Source organism: Hakea prostrata, chromosome 3, assembly GCF_041222555.1.
Source record: "Hakea prostrata isolate BN-2017 chromosome 3, UWA_Hpros_2, whole genome shotgun sequence".
NCBI classification, from domain to species: Eukaryota; Viridiplantae; Streptophyta; class Magnoliopsida; order Proteales; family Proteaceae; genus Hakea; species Hakea prostrata.
Genome location: NC_142602.1, coordinates 4,872,023 through 4,892,664, shown reverse-complemented (window position 1 = coordinate 4,892,664; position 20,642 = coordinate 4,872,023). Strand labels below are relative to the sequence as shown.

The 20,642-nt window shown below is 38.8% G+C and overlaps 3 protein-coding genes across 9 annotated transcripts; 2 read left to right on the top strand and 1 right to left on the bottom strand.

Annotated features, from left to right (window-relative positions):
- Positions 1 to 865: 865 nt before the first annotated feature.
- Positions 866 to 5,020, top strand: LOC149020226 (uncharacterized). Of its 4 annotated transcripts, none has more exons than XR_016172169.1 (3): positions 866 to 1,288; positions 1,543 to 2,723; positions 3,061 to 5,020. XR_016172169.1 is itself a non-coding variant. In XM_089148331.1 (3 exons), the coding sequence occupies exon 3, from the start codon at positions 2,329 to 2,331 to the stop codon at positions 3,586 to 3,588; it is 1,260 nt and encodes a 419-aa protein (XP_089004457.1). In that variant the 5' UTR covers positions 866 to 1,288; positions 1,543 to 1,850; positions 2,106 to 2,328; the 3' UTR covers positions 3,589 to 5,020. The 4 variants fall into 4 exon arrangements, 3 of the variants coding, with proteins under 3 accessions (XP_089004457.1, XP_089004459.1, XP_089004458.1); XM_089148331.1 differs by having other exon boundaries at positions 1,543 to 1,850; positions 2,106 to 5,020; XM_089148333.1 differs by having other exon boundaries at positions 1,543 to 3,223; positions 3,313 to 5,020.
- Positions 5,021 to 10,050: 5,030 nt separating this feature from the next.
- LOC149020225 (uncharacterized) lies at positions 10,051 to 11,064 on the top strand. Its single transcript, XM_089146823.1, has one exon. The coding sequence runs from the start codon at positions 10,051 to 10,053 to the stop codon at positions 11,062 to 11,064; it is 1,014 nt and encodes a 337-aa protein (XP_089002949.1).
- Positions 11,065 to 11,388: 324 nt separating this feature from the next.
- On the bottom strand, positions 11,389 to 19,626 carry LOC149020224 (DHHC-type zinc finger family protein). 4 transcript variants are annotated; one of them, XM_089148327.1, is made up of 11 exons: positions 19,593 to 19,626; positions 18,980 to 19,062; positions 18,782 to 18,895; positions 15,340 to 15,747; positions 14,708 to 14,776; positions 14,556 to 14,627; positions 14,301 to 14,381; positions 14,082 to 14,210; positions 13,815 to 13,895; positions 13,437 to 13,619; positions 11,389 to 12,630 (listed from the first exon to the last, which is right to left on the bottom strand). In XM_089148327.1, the coding sequence occupies exons 1-11, from the start codon at positions 19,603 to 19,605 to the stop codon at positions 11,833 to 11,835; spliced, it is 2,031 nt and encodes a 676-aa protein (XP_089004453.1). In that variant the 5' UTR covers positions 19,606 to 19,626; the 3' UTR covers positions 11,389 to 11,832. The 4 variants fall into 4 exon arrangements, with proteins under 4 accessions (XP_089004453.1, XP_089004454.1, XP_089004455.1 ...); XM_089148328.1 differs by lacking the exon at positions 19,593 to 19,626 and adding an exon at positions 19,206 to 19,553; XM_089148329.1 differs by lacking the exon at positions 19,593 to 19,626 and adding an exon at positions 19,465 to 19,550.
- Between the last annotated feature and the right edge of the window lie 1,016 nt (positions 19,627 to 20,642).

The following is a 20,642-nucleotide window of genomic DNA, read 5'->3' as shown; positions in this document are numbered from 1 at the left end:
GTCGAACTATTAGATCATTCCTTTCGGTTCTAACACAACCAATGTTGGGCCTCTCGCTGAGCTTTTGGGTTTCCTTATTCCCATCTGGAGTATATGTCTTAACGTAGTAACAAGCTTCTGTTCAGATTTTTGGGTTGCAATTAGTTCTTCTTGCAGCTTAGTTGTGGAACTAGTGGAGATCTTATTGAGCCCAGTGCAGTTCATCCTCTCTTTAATATGGAGCATTGATTCCTCCATTCTGTACCCTGACAGAGATTAGACAGATCAAAGCAACATGAGATCAATTCGTAGATTTGGAGAAACATGAATTTACTTGAATGAGATCTTGAGAACTAGTAGTGTTGCCAAGTTTGCAAGTGAAAACTTCGTCAATAGCACACTGGACCTGTCATCCTCTCCGTGGCCGTTGGACCCTAACACCAATGGGATAGTGAGGGGTAGAGGTAGAAGGTGGGTGAAGGGAGAATTTTTCTAAGGTTTTTTGGTAATTTTACATGTTTATTTAGATTTTTTTTCTTCATATTTTAGTAAGGGTATTTTTGGAATTAAAGAAAAACAAACAAGGTCTAACGGTTTCACTAACATAATGGACTAGTGTGTTTAATGAATAGGGGTGTTTGTGTTTTTTAAACATAAAGTGGGGTGTCAATACTTAAAAGCCTCCATTTTGGGGTGTCATTGTAATTTGTTCTAATATTTTTCTAAATCTTCTTGGAGGGAAAGAAATAAGGAAATTTCTAAATTAGAAAACTTTTGAATATTAAAACAAAATTTGATTTATATTTATATAATCGCAGCCGTTCAATTCTAGGTTTTTGTTTCTAGAAAATTTATTCACACTTCAAGAGTTCTTCAAATTCTTGAATAAGCTTGGATGTTGATTTTGAAGCTGAGCCAATGTCTTTTACAAATTCTGAATGTTAGTTTGTAAATGAAAAGGTTGAAAGTTGAAACAATGAAAAGAAAAGGATTGAGATTAACCAAAATCTGCAAAAAATAAAAGAGTTGCATTTTTTTGTTTTTCTGCGTGAGTTTCTTTTTAGGGCATCGCATTCCGGCCATATTGTGATTGGGGTGTCCTTCTCTGTTTAATTTCATCCCTTAACTCGAGTGGTGTGTGTCCGTATGTCTCCGGGTTCAGGGTTTCCAAAAAAGAATGGAAAGGTTTTGTTGAGGGAAAATTTGAAAATCATAACTAGACGCCGCTGTTGGCGGTTCTTCTTCACTGGATTCATTTGTGATTCGATTAAAGAAAGAAAGAGAGATTGAACCCTTGATCCAATGGAAGGTGGATAATTTTTTTCCGTTTTCTTTTCCTGCTTACTGTCCATTTCAGTTTCTTTCTACCCTCGCTGTTTGCATTCTCTCATTATTGTTACGAAATTTAGGGTTGTATGATCTCGACAATTATTTTGTTAACAGTAAATGCTGTTTGGGTGCTCGAATTGTACCAAGTTTTTTACGATTTGATTTTCCCCTTTCTTAGTGAAACACTAACATTGGATCTGGATTGAAATTGTTTTTTTCCCTCTTTTTTCGTAGAAGGTCCATTGGTAAGAGGCTGAGAGCTCAAGTGCATCATATGAGATCTCAGGGGCGGGCCTCCTCTCAATCCTGAATTGGTGACCTTAGCCGTTAACTAGTATCTGACTCCATTCGAAGAGAGAAGATTGGACGAGTAAGCTCTGATCGAGGTTGTTCAGGTTTCGGGATTCCGCGTCATCTTGTTCTATTGGGCATTCTATTCTAGTCTTTCAGTTCAGTTCAGTTCATTCTGCAATTATCATTTTCCTGTTAGATCGATGTCCAGAGGGGATCGAAAGAAGACACTTACGGGGCCTCAAGTTTAAGTAAGTTTCTCTGGATGTGGTGTCTGCGATGCCTCTTTGGATTATTTCACAACTTTCTACCATAACTCCAACGGTTTGGAAGAATGTGGGGGAGGGAGATGTTCCTCAGAGTGCTGTAAAAACACACCAAAGAGAGAGTCAGTAAAAGTTTACAACTTAGAATGATCCGTAGGTAGCTATTTCGATTGTCTTCTGTGTACATTTATATCCTTCATTTTCTCACCTCATCGTATTGGATTGATTCTTGATTCTCAGAGGGAGAGGAAGAGGAAGAGGAATTGGACGAGGAAGAGGAAGGAGAGGAAGAGGAGTCGGTGATGTCTTCTCCTTGGAACGTTGTAGCAGCGATGATGTTCTTGTAGAGATTCTTGCTCGTTTGCCCCTAAAATCAATTTTTAGATTCAAATGCGTGTCAAAGAGATGGCACCAACTTATCTCAAAAGATTATTTCCGTGCTAAAATAATCGAGAGAAACAAAATGGATCCTGGCCCCGTATACTTGTTCAAAACCCCACTGAACAACTACAACCACTACTACCACTACTACGGTAACCGTATCCGGACCTATGGGAGAAAGACTTGGTCTATCTTGGCAGAGGTTAAGAGTAGTGTAAGGAATTGTAGTTTTCCTCTTCCTCTTCCTCATCTTCCAGGAAGTAATAATATTAAGTTTGGAAAGGGAGTCTCTGATGTCATCAATAGAGGAATTGGAACTGTTGGTGATGATGAGTTTAGATACTTCATCCCTTCTTCAAATGGCCTTTTACTCTGTTTTGTCAGCCATTGGAATAAGTCACTGCTTCCCCTTCCCTGGACGTGCCCCTGCGAGGATCCCCATAGCAGGTGTCGGTTCTTCTACCAACATGTCACCAGGTACTACATCTACAATCCCCTCACCAAGCTTGGTTACTTGCTTCCTTATTCCCCTAGTCAAAGCCGCCGACAATTTAACTCTCATGCTAAAACGGAGTCCTGCCCGGGGATTGGGAGAGACTGCGTAGCTCTGGTTGTTGGATCCAGTAGTGATGATAATTATGATGATGAAGGATACAAAGTTGTGCGTCTGCAGGCTTCTCGGTCCAATGATAATATCATTGAGTTGGAGACTTTCTCCTCTCACACCGGGGAATGGCGGTTATCCACTGTGACTGTAAGTGTTGATACTCATAAGTGTTTCTCATTCTATTCTATATACACTTGGCATACCCAGGTGATAAAAGGAGCTATTTACTGGATGGCTGGTACTTGTAAACTTCAATACATCATTATGTGTAATGATACAAAGGAGGAGGAGGAGGAGCATAATCCTGCTGTCATAGAGATGATTCGCGTTCCATGCGACGACCAGATCTTCTCGTTTGATGCTGCCATGGGTGAGTCTGTCGACGGTTTACTCCAACTGGTAGAGTTGAATTATTGTTACAGAAGAAATTCTTTGAAGATATGGGTTTATCATCCACAGGATTGCAGATGGTTTCTGAGACATCGATTGCCAATATCATCCTCTCTTTTGTCTCCTCGTTCATCAGAGTTTATTCCAATTTCCTTTCATCCACTAAATCCAAACATTCTGCTTATCTATTCCTCTGGTTGGATCCATGCTTTTCACCTCAACACTACTCCAGTGTTAAGGGAACCATTATTTAGGTTTACTGTTTTGACTTTAGCTACTATACACCCGTATTTGCCCCCAGCATGGCCCATTTCTCCTTTCCCAGCTGCTGCCCAGAAAAAATAGAAGTCCATTCACCATGGTATGGTATGATCCTCATACGTTTGGAGTTTATGGCAATACTGCAGGCACTTATGATGCGATGGGCAGGTAAGAAGCCATTTTCTATGGCCTTCATTATATTCTTTTTTCCTGAAAATAATGCAGAACATAACTTTTTTTCCCCATTTCCTGTTTGTTTTTTCAAAGTTTGTATTGCATGCTACATGGGTTTCTTTTGGCTGTCATACTTAAAAGACTTTGCCTCTTCTAAGAGAACAGAAAGAAATCACAGAAGATGTCACAAAAGAATCTCATATGTACAGCATATTTTGTTGTCAATCTAATCATATTTAGAGTACCCTAACCTTACGTAATTTGCTTTTAGTATAATGAAACTTTATGCAAAACTTGAATTTAAATTAGCTGTAAGTGTTATCTACCAACATGTTAAACAGGTTTAAACATTGTAATTCCACCATGCATTCTGAGACTTCATCTTGTAGAGAGTGATACAGCACAGCCCTCGCCGCCAAGAACTCACATCATGAGAGCTGTAGTCATTGCCATGGGCTCTGTTACTGCAAAGCATTTGAGACTGGCATTTGAGACTCTTATGATAAAACCAATACAGCCTGTGGGAGAGTCATTTGGAAGTGCTGCATCATCTTTGTTAAGTTTGAAGAGCACTGCTACTGGAGGATGGATGCCGTCTTTGAGGGCTCTGGTTTGCTGTAAAGCCTGGTGGATCCTTAAACCCTTTCCTTCTTGCTTCCAAGAATTCTCCACAAGACTGGTGTGCTCTATGAATGACCTCTTCAGCTGTAATGGAGACCTTCTACCAAAACATACTTCATTCCGAGCCAGCCATACTACCAACAAACAAAAGAGAAGAGGGTGATAGTTTCATCACTTCACTAATACTCTTAGATGCAAAATTCATACTGCTCCAAAATGCGAGTTAACTTAGGGGCCTCTCCTAATGGGACTGAATGGGTGAGGTTGTGGTCTCTAAAAGGCACCCACTCCTCGTGTAACTTGGATCAGCAGGGATGTTTCTTTTGATCATATTCTACCCAGTGGCCATTCCCTGAGAACATGTTCTCCATCAAAAGAGGGAAGAGATTGTATCCATTTGCCAGATGTCCATTGAACCCATCTAACAGAACCTTCCTACATATCATCAGCAAACGTCTCCAGGCTCCAGAGGGTTTATTCCCATTTTTATGGAATTACAGTTTGAGAGGGAGAGGTTAATTTCGAAGAAATTATCTAATTCATATTTTAGATAAAAAAAGAATCATTTAAATTCAAAGAGGGAGCCTTAAGGTAACATTAAGTTTTCTTATTTTCTTGGTAAATAGTTAGGGACTTTTGCAAATGGAAATCATAGTATTGTTGGTGTCTTGTTGAACAACTTTCACTGTTTTGAATTAGTTCTATAGATGCCTCTAAAATGTTCTAATTATATTTTTCATTAGAAAAAGACAATTTGCCAACGTAGGATTATTTAGTTGGTAAGACCATTACCTTGTAGTGAAGACCTCATGGGTTTGACTTTTGCTGATGGCATATGTAATATCCCTATCCCTTTTATAGAGAAAAATGCCTTTGTACCAAGAGGTAATTGTTTTAACTTCTCTAATCTACTCTGCCCTATAGTAGGCAAGTTCACCGCAGGACTTACACCAAAATGCTACTCTGATATTGCATCCACAATTCAAATCCTGTCATTTACCACTCTCATCTTCAACATTATTGAGATAGATATTTTACTTCATTCCCTTCTAGTATGGCAAATAATAATAATAATAATAATAATAATAATATATAAAAAAATACTGCCTAATGGAAGTGGAACTGCCTGTTAGTTTTTGCTGAATTGCTGCATTGCCAAACTGTAATATACTAATATCCCCACTAGTGAGGGAGAAAGGGGAGTATTTTCACTTACAAACTTCTGCGCTACAAAAAGGGGACCAATATCCAATCCATTACCTCGTCAAAAATGGACCATTCATTTCCTTGTAGATGTATAACATGTGTCCCAACATCTTATCAAATGGTTTAAATCCATTTATAAGTCACATAAAAGAGTTGTGATTAAATTATATATTTTTAAATGATGTGACTTGTAAATGGACCTCAACCTTTTGATGTGATGTTGGGACACATGTCACACATGTAAAAGGAAATGGTTGATCCATTTCTGACGAGGAAATGGACTGAATATTGGTCCAGAGTGAGTGGTGTATGGAAAAAGCGCATTAATGAGATGGGCTTATTTGGGTCCCCATCTAGGAACTCTCAGGCCCAATGGGCTCCTCAAATCCTTGAAATTAGATGCTTCAAGGGATCCAAGAATTGGAAAGGTTGGGCTGGGCTTTATTAACCAAGACTCTAATGGACTCCCCCTTGGTCAAGTCTTTTGTTGATACTGAGGTGGGTGAGGCCCTAGCATGGACTCCCCCTTGGTCAAGTCTTTTGTTGATACTGAGGTGGGTGAGGCCCTAGCAATTCGCCAAGGTTTGCTAGAAGTAGTGGGGTAAGGTTGGGATTACTTGCTAGTGGAGAGCGATAGTGCATTTGTAGTGAAGGCTAGGGGCGGAGTTAGGATTTAACATTGGGTGGCTGAATACTGAAACCATGGAAAGAAGTGTTGGAATTTCACACATGGAAAGAAGTCCAAAAGAATCTTTCTAGAGAAATTTCAAAAAATCGGGGTAGATAGGGGGCCAAGTGCTGATATTTCACATATGGAAAGAGGGCCAAGAGAATTTCTCTTGGCAAATTTCCAACCAAAGAAAAACAAAAACCGAGGGAGAGGGGGAGGCCATGGCCTCCCTTGGCCTTGGGGTAGCTCCACCCCTAGCGAAGGCTATTAACAACTACAAAGGTGCTACCCCTCCAAATTGCATAGTGTTGTAACATTTGTCATCTATCCCCTATCTCATTGTCTTGGTAAATTTTTCCTTTATTCTTAAAGAAGAGGCCAATTTGGTGGCCTACCCTCTAAGTAGGGAGAGCTTTGTCTTCTCAATGTATGACAGGGTGGCAAAAGTCCACTCAATTGTTGAAGGACCCTACTTTTAGAGCTCCTTGCTCTATTTCATGAACCTATGTGCAGGAATCAATGGTTGAAATCGAGATATCAGTTGAAATCTCAACCAGATCTCCATCCAACGGTAAAAAGGGGGGGGGGAAAGGGGGAAAAAAATTTTATAAAGGGGGGGGGTTAACACCCCCCTTTTTATAAAAGGGGGGAATTAATCACCTTGGTGCCTTTTTTTGTGGTGTGTATGCCCCCCTGGAATATCATGGTACTAAGCAAGAGCTCTGAAAACCATCTTCTTCTCCATATTCCTAGTTCTACGGCTTATATCTTGTCTTAAACTGTGTGTTAAAATAATCTACATTCACATTATTGTTGGTTTTAAAGAATGGAGCTTCACAGAATAATATATTATGAGAGGTAAAGAAAAACAGCAAAATCTCATTTGCAAGCTTAAATCTGGGTTCTGTAGATCTGACCTGAACTGCTAAGTTGTTGGGCTTTCCTAGTCCAGTTTCCTCTTACATTAATATACTAAATGGATTTGGATTTGTTCTTAAAAACAATGTTAATAAATATTCTCTTGATGAGGATCTAAATTCCATATTCAAAGTTCAAAGTGAAGACTCAGACTGGGTCAGGCTACAACACCATGAGAACAATAGGCAGGTCAAGAAATGTTAATTAGACAAAATTGACACTCAACCAAACCAAATCAAAGCAAGGCATTGACATTCCTTGAAGCTGAAGCCCAAATAATCAACAGCAATACAACAGAAGCTTCTTCTCATGCCCATTCAATTCCCTCAGAAAGCTTAAATATCTCACTCATGTTAAGGACCCAGCAACTTCCATAATCAAAAAGCCTCCAACTCATGGTCTCTATCATATCATATCATACAATCAAAATGAGAAAAGAAAATTATAGCACACCAAAACTGTGCTCCACAGCCTCCACTTGGCTAAACTGGGTTTGTCCTCATTAATTAATGGATCTAATCTTCCTACCCAGATGTTAATGAATTTTTTTAATATTATTGGGATAAAACTGCATAAGAGCCTGTTTGGTTATCAAAATCTAGCAATTTCAAATCTCTGAGTACATGAATCAAGATTTATATCTATTTGGTTGTAAAACATCATGGATTCATGAAATCTAGGGTTTTTTTTTGTCTAAAAACGTGAATTAAGTCATTCTTGGGTATTGGGTGAACTCCATAAATTCCACTAGGACCACTCTACGAACTTTGATAGATTTGAAGCTAATCAAATAGTTAATTTTTTAAACTATGACTCCATAGATTTAAAATCTCATTTCATTTCAAATTCCTAGATTCATATAACCAAACAAGCCCTAAGAGAATTATCCCTTAGATTCAACTTGTGCGAAAGCTTTTAGAACTGAGGTCACCCTGTTTTTCCTACCCAGATGTTAAGGAATCTTGTTAATATTGTATTACATTTGCCATGTGGCATGTTAAATGATGTTAAATTTTCATGTACATGTTAACCCTAAGATCATGTACTTATATATTAAATTTTAAGGTAATCTACAACCAAACAATTTTTCAACAAAAATTGTTGGAGTACATCACCCTCCTGAACCCTACCTATGTGGCATTTTTGGCACCAAGTTCATCTTTTTTGTTTTTTAAACTAAGATATGATTTGTTGAATAACAAAATATTATTATATATTTTGTAGGAAGATGCATGGAGATACATTGGAATTGACGTTATGCGATCAAATCAAATCATTTTCATGATAACTAATTGTCAAATTTGTGATAAGCGTATTCAGGAAAACAACTTTTCTTTAATTAGTTGCGTAGATCACTTAAATTAATTTAATCAATTAATTATAATAGGACTGTCACATCATATACCTATCCAATAATGTCCAAAACAAAACATCACACTTTAAAAATTGGAATAGAATTTATTTAATTCAAATGAGAATTGGCATAAGTTGAATTGAAAAAGAGGGCAAGAATTAGTCAGCCCAAGTTATGAAATGGGTTGATCGATCTTTAGTCTATATTGTATTGTAGTGCTTAAAAGTGAATCTTGTTCCTAAATATGTAATGGAGAGATGGAAATACAGTATTATTTTCTATGCTCACGATAAAAGTCCCTAAAGGCCTGTTTTGGTTACATGAGTCTGAAGATTTCAAATATTTAGAGATTTCAAATCTATGGAGTTATAATTTATAAAATTAGATGTTTAGTTGTGGAATGAAATCTGTAGATTCATCCTAAAAGACTATTTGATCGACGTGATTTTTGTGAATGTGCAAATGTATAGCTTTTTTGAAATCTTTGGATTTCACCCCTTACCCATTAATCTATTATCTCCTGAAATACCGTATTTATTTGTGCCTATTATCGCATTTGATCTTTAGTAACTTTGGACCCACCAATAATTACATTTATTAAAGTGATTTCAAAATTAATCATTAGTTGTACCCTTCAAAAGGTAGAGTAAAGATCAATTCCATCTACATCAATAGAATATGGGCTAGTATATTAGGGCAAATAAACCCTTTTTTTTTTTTTTTCTTTCACTTAGGGTTTCTATATAATTTTATCTTGCAAGCCAAGCATTACCCACACAGTATCATTCAATTTGGAGTGATTGGAATGGTTGAAGTATAGCAAAAGTTATTCAAAGCAGAGCCCCTTTGACATCATCAGAAAAAAATAGTCTTCAACACAATATAGGTAGCTTTGCCTTCAAAAAACAAAAATGAAAAAGTTAGGTAATCTGTAACAAACTATGAAGGCTATAAGGTTGTTAATCTGAATCAGAAGCATTACTAAATGGTTTTTTATTACATTCTCTAATTGGGTTTCAATATTTATTTAGCTTTTGACTAAATCAATCAAGAATCTCTTCATTCAGCAAATTTAACTAAAAAAATACCCCACAGATCTCTGAACCCATCCAAGTAATTTCATCTACTAAGCATTCATGTGTTGTTGCATCTAGTCCAAGGGATATAATTTTTTATTTTATTCCACAAGCTATTTTTTAAAATCATTTTATAATTGCACGAGTCTTCTGAGACAACAAAGAAAAGAAAAGTCAGATTCTCATGCTTTTCATTCTGTTCAACTGCAAGTTCTCAAAATTAAATAGAGATCACCTAAGCAATTCCCCTTCTTGAACCCAAACAAATACACCTTTGCAGTTGTGCAGTTGTGTCAGTTTAGTTGTTGGCCAATCTATTCAGCTATAACACTAAACCCCAAACAAACCCTCCCAAACCACCACAATCACCTCTTTTGAGAAAGAAAAGAGAGTAGATTATCCATTGAAGAACTTCATTTTTTTTAAACTGAAGGGACGAAGGATACAAATAGAGAGCTTCTCTTGTTTTATATACAGGGTATCCATTTGAGCTTCTGAGTCATCATTCTATTCAAATCTCAATCTCAATGGAAGACATGCCATCATCAGTTCCCATGGAGAACACCAGAAAGATCATCAGCAGATCAATCTTCACCTTCCTCAAGAACTACCAGTACTTCACCTCAACAGCTGCAATTCTAGCATTTCCTGCTTCTGCTTCAATTCTTCTCTCTGAGTCACTTGTACCATCTTTGTTACCTTTCCTTTCAGTGATTCATGTTCGTTTTCAAATACTCTTTGATGCAGCTGGGTTTCCATCCTCATCACAATTCTTTTCCTTTCTCAATCTGAAATTATCTCAAACTATAACTTCCTCAATTCTATCAATCCCCTTCACCCTCTCTTTTCTTCTACTAGCAAAAGCTTGTGTTATTCATGCTCTTCAACACCGCAAAGTATCTCTTCAACAACCTTCCTTTTCTTCATTTGTATCCCTTTACAATCCCCTCCTCATCACCCACCTCTGCAACTCCTTTGTTATCCTGTCAGCAAACGCAGCCACCTTCTCACTGCTCTTCCTTGTCTTCAACATCCTTGATGTCTCTGGCTTCTTTTCACCCACTATTGTTCTTATTGTCTCAGCTGCTGCTGCCATTCTCTACTCTGTCATTCTTGCCAATACTCTTATTGTCTGCAACTTAGCCTTGGTTATAGCAGGAACGGAGAATTGCAGTGGGTTTCTAGCAATCCTCAGGGCATGTGTGCTGATCAGAGGCAAGGCCTCAGTTGCCCTTTCTCTGGCTCTGCCTGTCAATCTGGGGCTGGCCTTAGTGGAAGCCTTGTTTCAGTACAGGATCATAAGAGCTTTTAGTCATTCTGGAATTCTCAGCCCCTCCCAAGTCTTGGAAGGGATGTTTATTGCATATTTATACTCACTCGTCCTTCTTCTTGACACCACTGCAAGCTGCATATTATTCAAGAGTTTGAAGTCAAGCTCTTTAACGGATCCTGAGAACAGATTCCTTTACCTTGAACAGAATATGGGGAAAGCAGACCTTGACACCTATACATACTCGAAGAATATGCAAGAACTTCCCTGAAGCTGATGGAGATTCGTCATGGGATTTGTACAGAAATTGATTCAAATAAGCTTAGGAGTTCATGCTCAGATTCAGCATCAAATTCTTGGTGGTTTAATTCAAATAACCGGAAAGGCATTTTTCTGCTTCAACGAGTTACAATATCAATTTGGTTCGTTTTCTTGTATATTGACACGTTTGTTTACAGTTTCAATCTTCATTTGCAAAGCTTTTTTCATTTTATTTCTTTGGTTTTCACGTCCTGTGTATGAAAGACATTCCAGTAGCTAGTCCACCACCGAAGAGAAAGAGTTCCATTACTGTAAAAAGGGCAAGAACGCCCGATGCCAGATGAATGAAATATCATTATTTATGTTACTGGGCACTAGTAGATATTTGAATGATGATGACTATTGAGTAATTCATACAGATCCAGAATTGAAGATGATCATATCTATTGAGTAAATCCTTTTCAAACAGAAACCCACTCAAAAGAGTGTAGTTGTGACATGGGGGCACCAAGTTTCTCTTCTAGTCTTAAATGGCAAGAACCTGGTAGCAGATGCACAACTAGGTTCCAGGAGCTCAAGCCACTCTCCACAAATGCAGAGTACTCATACTCATTGTCCCCGTACCTTCACTTCTCCCCATGATTAAAGGAGACAAGTTAACCCCAACATTCATTTGTAGCAGCCAGAGCTGAGACTAGTAATTGTTCCCAGACAAATTGAACACTTGATCATGAATAAAAGAATGTCAAGCCAAAAAGACGACATGATTCTGTTAGTTTCAAAGATTTCTGCTGTTTGCCTGACTTGATGAATATGATTCTTTCAATTTAAGTGCCCTCTCATCATGCCTGGAGCTGAAGAAGAGATTACTCCAGTTTGTTGACCTTTGGGTCACTCTAGAAGGAACCCGATCACTATCTTCACCACCTGATGCTTCATAGCCATCGCTAGTAGACCTAGATAATGGAATTCCTCTGAGAGCAGATGAGAAAGTGGGTGGATTGGCTGTCAGCCCTCTTCCCTCTTCTGCTCCCGATGAAGAAACACGAAATTGGTGAACATCTGGGGAATCCAGACTGCTCTCAGGAGAAGAAGCAATAACTCCAGACAAGGCTGACATGGCTCGGCTTGTGCGAAATGCACTTCGTGCCTCCTGCTGCAAAGGAGCCAAACTAGTGGATGCGTCTACCATTGGATCAATAAGATTGCTGTTCACACCCTGAGCAGCAATCTTGCTGAGTGGCTCAAGAGGAAGGTCAGCTGGGAGTCGAACTCGCTTACTTGTTCGCCTCCGATTCTCAGGCCTTTGGAACATCCGGCCACTGTTGCTGCCAAAGCTTCTGTCTGTTTCCAAACCTAGTGGGGCATCCCTTCTCACCACAGGCTGCAAGATTCTGGACTTCTTCCTCGCTTGCGCTGCAACCTTCGAGACTTCTTCTGGATTCAACCGCGCCAATGTCCAAGGACTCAACCTAACCACACCAGCATTTTTTTTCCTGATTGATTCATCTGCCACTGCCATCCTCTTACCTGATGAGCTAACAGACATGGCAGTGTCCGCAGGGACAACATCAAACTGGAAAACCAAAAAACATCAACATCAGCCCACCCCTTCAGGAAAAGGAACAACCAAACAATTTGAGCTTCTTGATTACAGAAATTTATATTAAACTCACTATCATGGTTTCTTTTGCTTTATACTATTTAGATTTTATGCTTAATTAGGATATGTTATGTTGTAAATGCTGGCTGGTACGCTATGAGTCTATGTCACAGCTCTTTAATTCCATCGTTCACTTTCCCTTCTTCCTGAATCTCTCTCTACTCTTTACCACAGTTTTTGGGAATGTTGACAGAAAAACAAATATAGCCTCTGCAATTTAACATTATCAATCAGAAAGTTCAGAAAAACCGGACAAGTTAACATTTTTTGAGTACCAATAACATGCCACATCTCAGACATTCAACATATAGGGAGCTATGCGAGCAGACGCTATCACAAGGATTATAGAGTAGAAATAACCATGAAACAGATTGGTCTTAACCATTTGTCACAAGCGTCACTTCTTCAAACTAGAAAGTTGTCACTTCAAAATTTTAGGGACTAAATCTCGAAGTCTTCTGAGCATTTAAATGAAATATCAAGAAAGGACACATTCTAATAGTAATCATGAATTTTGGCCCACCTCATCTGTTAGAAGGGGTCACCCATCATTGGGTCCTGATCTTCTCTAAATTGCATGTCTCAAGTTATTAGGGCCTAAGGCCAGTAGAATGGTCCAAGTACCCACTAAAACTGGCTATCTTGCCAACTATGGAAACATGGATTTGTATGCTCGTGTAACTCAGGTTACCATGAGGAAAGTGATTTTCTTAACCAACCTGATCTTCAAGAAATAAGCGTGGGGGAGTGCACCATGCACCGCGGTGGAAGGTGTTGAAAGAGCTTGCACTGCTAAGTCCAGTAAGGGAGCTGACAGTAGACATCTGCGGGCTCTGCTGACCTCCAATTCCCTGTTGATCTTGCTCCCTCAAGGCAACGATATAGTCATAGGTGCTTATTCCCTGTGACACAAGTATAAAAATACATGCAACAAGCAAATTATTGACAGCTTGAAACGTGTAACGGAAATGAAAGAAAGGGGGTGGGTGGCAGGGGAGAGAGGAGACACAGGCACCCATACCAGGCGGTTTAGGGTATCATCTTTAGTTAAAAATACCAAATTCATAACAGATACAGGCTGGTTATTTGGCACTAACCTTTTTTATAAGAAGCACGTGAAAAAAGAAAAGCTGAGCAAGTGGTAGAGTTGCAAGCATTGCTAAAATGGTGCATGAAGCCTGTTCCAAGCAAGTTTACATTTATCAGCCAAAGTAAGAGTTAATTGACAACATTGAAACTCTGCGTACACAACTGTCATCATTTGCAGTGATAAAAAATAATTAACTCATCACCAAGAGACTCAACAGAATATCAGGAATGACAAAATAGTGAGTAGAGAAACTGCAGGCAAATAAAACACTCACCACCACCACAACAAAGGGAACCAAAGAGAAGCTGCTCCCCAACTTGGTGTTGATCTCCACAGAAAATCGGTTGTGCTCAAGAAAACAGCAGATCATCACAAGTATTCCTATCGACCATTGTAGAATAAGCTGCAATCTCAAGCCCAAGGTGCACAAACCACGTATATACCTGTCAATAATCAACCAAAATGAAAAAAGACCTGAAAGTAAATTGCTTACTCTTTGATTCAGGACATCTCCGGGCTCTTGTGTGTGACCTTCGGGTAACAACAGTCTCTTAGAGGCCAAAGAGAGTTGAAACTGGGATAGGATGAGACCTAGTAATTAGGAAGTGGAGGAAAGACGGAATGTCAAGGTTGTGAAGAGAGCTGGACTGGATGCACCAAGGGATCACACAAGCACAGGCAGTTTGGGGTATTCAGGTTTAATGTTTACTATGATTCTAAACAAGGCAAAACAAGAGGCTGTGCTTACCAAGAGAATAGCAGAAACCATGAGGGTGAAAAACTGCCGGTAATTCTTTTGGCCTATACAGTTGTTCAGCCACTACAAAAAAAGGATGAAGAAGTCATTAAAGGTCTTTCCAGGAATAAGGAGAACTCCCAGCAAATCGAGAGTCTGTATACCCTGCAGTGGTGATCAAAACGGTCAACGCACTTGTCACAAACTCTACAATGCTTACTGTACTTGAAAACCTGCAGTACAGATCAAGCAAATGAGAATACTTCTAATATCAAATCCATAATGTGATACTAGAACTAATTTAGTAGCAATTATAGAGACAGCAAAAGATAGGAAACCAAATAGCCAAACAATCAAAGATTCTCACTTATAATTAAAAACAAAAATAATAATAATGAGTCAGCGAAAATACTAGATGGTTAACATAGAAGGTTCAAGTTAAGGACAACTTTTAGGATGGAAACAACGAACAATAAGCAGTCTAGCTTTACAGGACAAGATTTAATTGGAAGAATACAGAGAAAACTGATAATACTGATCATTTGAAATTTCCATTCCATGGAACAGATAGAATCATTCATGTAGTCTAATTGATATTGTTTGATATCTACTTTGTGAAACCTATAATATAGCAGATTTCAAACCTCTATTTGTCATTTGCACACAGGGAAATACTTAACAACCATAAAGATCTATAATAATACTACAATAGATTTTTCACCCAAAAAAAAATCTTATAATAGATCTCCTTCAAAGAATATTATAAACATTGTTGGTACCAAATGCTTCAACATACCTCCACCTCACACAAACTGCAGAAGAACATGCCCTCTTCACTCATTTCTTTTTCAGAAAATTTCTCCCGTTGATTGCAGGAGTTACACATAAAAGCGCATGTACAGAATCCTAATAAAACCATACAACAAGATTGCTCATGAGAGGATAAATTCTTTTCATTTTCAATAGTGGTGTCCTCCCCAATAGATTCCATGCCCGTCACACTCTCAGCCAAGTGCTTCTCTCCAGTTATTGCAGTATTAGCTTTGTGTGTAGAAGAAGTTGATCCACATCCTAATTTAGATTCCTTATGCTGACTATGCTTTCCACAGTGTGCAGTACCAACATACTTCTTGGACTTGAAGACTCCAGGGTCCGCAGGATCAGCAGCCGCACACCAAATATACAGACCAAAGACGCACGTAATCTGGCAATAGATGTAATAACAATACGAATCAAAGAAAGAAAGAAAGGGGATGATGACCAAAACAGTGCATTTTCCAAGTGAACCCAAATTGGACTACATAAAAAAATTTAAAGGACCAGACAATACCTAATACATGGGATGCAGTCAAAAGCAGATGATACTAAAATTCAGAATACATTTGAAACAAGTTTAGGCATGACAGAATTCTCAGCAATGAATTCAAAGTTTCAAACCCCAGAGTCACAAGATTAAATCCCTATTTCAACCAATCTTTTGAATGATATGGCAAAAACAGAGTCAATTCCCTTTGCCATGCTAGTTGCTGATATTCAATCTTCTAATTTTAAATTACCTTGGAAGCAAGAGCTTTTCTCCTTTGGTTTGTGTACATATGTGCATTCATTCTTTCCTATTTTCATTTTTTGTGTGTCGCGGCGGGGGAAGGAACTGGGGCAACTTAGGTTCTTATACCAAACACCCACATGGAGATCGGATGATCCTTGCTGCAACATCCAAGATCCCCACTTAAAAAGCATGCAGAACTGGAGAGCATAAAATAGATCAACTATCATTACTTGCACTTGTTTAAGCCCCATTAACAGTGCCCACCTAATAATTAGCAACCTTAAACATTAACTGACTATGAATCAGGACTTGTGGACTTTCCATAAATTTAAAAACCCTATATGGGTTCCTGAAGTTTTCAAAGCAAGATGGAGAGAATTCTCATATACGAGTAAGTGAAACATGTATGGGTATTCACAACCGCCTCTGCCTGGAACCTCCTTAGGTCCCCTTTTCCCCCTGTCCCTCAGGCTCCTATAATTTGGTTTTTAGGCCACATCCCCCACCACTCCCTCAACCTATGGAGAACCCTTAACTTGGCCCTACCAACCCAAGCTTTCCTCATCAGTCCCCACATCCCCGCCAACCCCAATTGTATCCTCTGTTGGAACGGTGTTGAGGACCTTGATCACCTTTTTCTTCACCTATCCCTTCTCCCACTCCATCTGGAGCTTAGCCCTTGCTTCTATTTGGCCTAAATCGAGACACTCTTTTGGTTTTGCTCAAAATTGGAATTGGATCCTGAGTACATTCTCTGGCTCCACGATTTCCGACCAAGTGGGTAAGCTTGTCTCTCTGCCACTTGTTCATCATTTATGGTGGGAGCATAACATGAGAAGATGGACTTCCAAATCCCGATCCCGAATCTTGATTTAGAATGCCATCTATTTTGATGTTTTTTCTAGGCTCAAGTTCCTTACCCCACCCCCGTTGTTGACTCCCCAAGGAATAGGCTGATTGTTAGTTCCTGGAGTCTTAACTCCTCCCTCCAATTGACTTCTTGACTAGCCGCTGCTCCCCCCCAAATTTTCCCCTTGTATTTCTCTTTGGCTCCATGTTTTTAATATATTATTTATTCATCCCAAAAAAAAAAAAAAAACATGTATGGGTAACAAGAATCAGGATTTGTGGACTTTCCATAAATTTGAAAAAACTATATGGATTCCTGAAGTTTTCAAAGCAAGATGGAGAGAATTCTCATATATGAATAAGTGCAAGACATATGGGTAACAGGCAAACTATGTCAAACCCAAACAGCATCCAACACATGATAATAGCAAGTATAGAAATGCTAACTGGTTGCCAATGCAAAGCTGCTCTAGTAGTGAAACCAACACTTAGTGAAGAGGTCATGGGTTCGACTCTTGCTAAGGCATATAATATCCCTATCCCCCGGCTTAACAAGCCCCTTTGTACCAAAAAAAAAAAAAAAACGCTAACTGGCTTTAAGATTTCTTTTGGTAAGAAGCATTTCACAAATTTATTTAATATAAACTACATAACAATTGAGCCAAATAAAAATGCTATATGCAAGAAAGAATTACACACATGCCATCTTCCACTGAGTTTGTCATAAAAAGATATGTCCTGACCATGCTTATTAAAAGAAACCTGCAAGCTTCAGTCCCAACCTGTGTTCAACTGAAGCTCGTCTCAGTATAGTTATCTCTTTGCCATCTACAACCTCACTGTCAGAAGACAAACCTAACTCCAATGATGACAAACCCAATTCAATGTCAAAAGATGACTTGAATTACTCTTTCTCAGCCATAAAATAAAGTAATCAGCACTTAAACGACTCATTTTTGCAACTGCTAGGAAGATCCAAGATGACCAAAATATCCAAGGGACTGTGAAGCCAGTTCCTAGGACCAAAAAGGATGTAAAGCATTCTGACCAGCACTGAGTTTTTCTTGACTCATGATCAATGCCTTAATGAAGGGTTTTAGATGGTCCCATAGGTATCAAGCAACAGCAGACGGCATTTTCGAATCCCCCCCCCCCCCCACAAAAAAAAAAGGAGAGAGAGAGAGAGAGAGAGAGGACGGGACTGGCAGAGAATCAGCCACATTCCAGTCATATAAGCTCCAAAGACACCCATGAAAATGTTCTGAATGAAGCCTCGTATGCCAGCCATTAAGTGGAAAGTGATACCAAGGAGAAACCCTATAAAGGATTGACTAATTCATCCAAACCTGGGACAGGAATCCTAAAACAATTAATGGTCAACACCACACAGCACTGTAGTAGGTTTAACAATTCTTTTGATAATAGTGGTAGGATTCAACATTCACATGAGATAGATAGTGCTTGTGGCTTCACTAGATGAGCTAGATCTCTCTAAAAGATCCAACAAATGGCTTAATAGACAGGCAAACCTTAACATTCGAAATTCACCAAAGTTCATGCGGAACCTCAAGGATCGATCAATAAACACAAATAGGCCACAAGTTCAAGAGAGATTGGGATAGGTTAGGTAGAGTAAACGAGGTAAAAAGGGAAAAACGCCGATGAATAATCTGTTTAAGAGACTGGTCATAGGATCAGGACTAGCTTGTGAATCTGATATGAACTTATCAAAAACCAAATCAAGCAGATCTCAAGCCATGAATGATGAAAAAAAAGTGAAGAAAATAACTTATACATTTATAACGAAAATATATAAGGGAAAGGATTCGAAATGACTAACCAAGGGAGTGTAAAGCCCCATCACAATGTACTGATACACTTTCCTCCCTACGAACGGAACAAAGAAAACATAAAACGCAAACCCCAGTGCCAGAAACACAGCCACTGCAACCACCTACAGAAAGAAGGTAGAATGAGCATGGAGAAGAGGAATTGCAAGAAGAAAAGAACAAAAAACAAAAGTAACGGTTACGAATACCTGAAGAGGATGGTAGGGAAGCTGCCATCCATGCTTCCTCATTTTCTGCTGAGATGTTGCAGACAAAATGCAAAATCGGAAAACTACAAAACCCCAGAAGGAAACCAGAGTATAAGACCAAAATGGGAAAAAAAAATTACTGCTAAGGAGATAGATGTGATGTGGGTTTTAGATTTTTTTTTTTTTTTTTAACCCTTCCTTCCAGTTCTACTGCTACTGCAACTACCGCTTAGAGACAGATGTGATGCACTAACAGCAAGCAAAAGGATTGCATGTCTACTTTCCACCGTTCTAATCAAGAGCTGTGAAAAATAAAGGGCAAAGAAAAGAACGAAAGGTGGGAAGAGATGATGATTGGCCTTGGGATGGGGGTGAGGAAGCAATGGGCAGTGAAGAAAGCTAGTCTGTTAACTTCATCATTTCTCCTCTCCAAGCAATAGATATCATAAAAGAAATGCAAGTAGGGTTGTTTCTTCCATGTGAACCTTTTTCTTTTACATGAAGCTTTAACTGCAAAAATCTCTTCCAAGTCTCTGAGAAAAACACAGAGAGAGAGGGAGAGAATCGAGAGATACTGAGACAACTGTTTTGCCCTTGTAAAGCTAATAATTACCGTTCCAAATCATCAACTTTCTTTTTCTTGTTTCTCGTGAACATCTTTTTCTATGAACAAATCATCTCTGTCTGGTCACTCATCGGTCGAGTTCAGTACAAATACATATATAATTGTTTGGTTTTATCTACTTGTACTTTCTGATAAACCCATTTTTAAAACTTAAAAAAACCCTTCCTCTTCTCTCTGTGATCGGGTCAAACTAAATCAATAAACTCAATTAAAGATGCATTAATATGCGGCTAATTAATTTAGTTTATGCTGGTGGGGCCTTATATGAGATGGGTTTTTCCTAACCCTTGGATTGGTGCAAGATTTTATCAAAACAAGTTATGAGTTTAGGAATTCAAAGATTGATTTTTTTTTCTTCCTTTTTTGTCTAAAGATTGATTCCTATTAGACCTTCAGATGACTCCAATTCCTCATCAATGCCTTCAGTCCATTGTCTCTCCTTGTTCCTTACTTTATTACAGGAAAAAAAGGACAAGAGGAGAGAGAGAGAAGATGGTCCCTCTTCCATTATAGAATCTGGGACCTTTCGGACGGAGTAAATAACCTTTTTCACTTGTCCAAATGGGATTGTTGAGGTTTTTTTCCTGGTAAAAATGGGATTGTTTAGGTTTACAAGAAGACATTTGGATCTAGTGATCCTTGCAACTTTGTGTTAACTTATTACTAAACAAAATTTCCCTTTGGAACCTTTAGAGATGGCTAAGTTCTAATGCCAGCATTGAGTCATGGTCGAACTAGTCCTGTTTTCATCTAGGACATCTACCTGATTAGCTGAAAGCAGTGCTTCCCAAATAGGCAAGGTAGCTCTTGGTTTGCATCTTTGCCTACATTAACACAGAGCCACTGAGAAGAAGAGTAAAAGGTGGGAATTTTCATCTAATCAAAGATGTGTTGTCATTTTATGCTTCCAAAGGGGAGAGGAGAGCTCTGTACAAAACCAATGAGGGCAGGGCTTGACCCATGGTGTGGGTTCTGCAAGTTTCCAAATTGCATCAACTGAGAAGGGTTCTTCCCTTCTACCAGAAGAAAGGAGAAGAA

Coding starts and splice junctions, on each gene's coding strand:
- LOC149020226 (XM_089148332.1), top strand. CDS start 2,329: ATGGATCCTGGCCCCGTATACTTGTTCAAAACCCCACTGAACAACTAC.
- LOC149020225 (XM_089146823.1), top strand. CDS start 10,051: ATGGAAGACATGCCATCATCAGTTCCCATGGAGAACACCAGAAAGATC.
- LOC149020224 (XM_089148327.1), bottom strand. Junction 14,382..14,555: donor TGGTTTCTGCTATTCTCTTG/GTAAGCACAGCC, acceptor ATCCTATCCCAG/TTTCAACTCTCTTTGGCCTC. Junction 12,631..13,436: donor GCTTATTTCTTGAAGATCAG/GTTGGTTAAGAA, acceptor TTGGTTTTCCAG/TTTGATGTTGTCCCTGCGGA.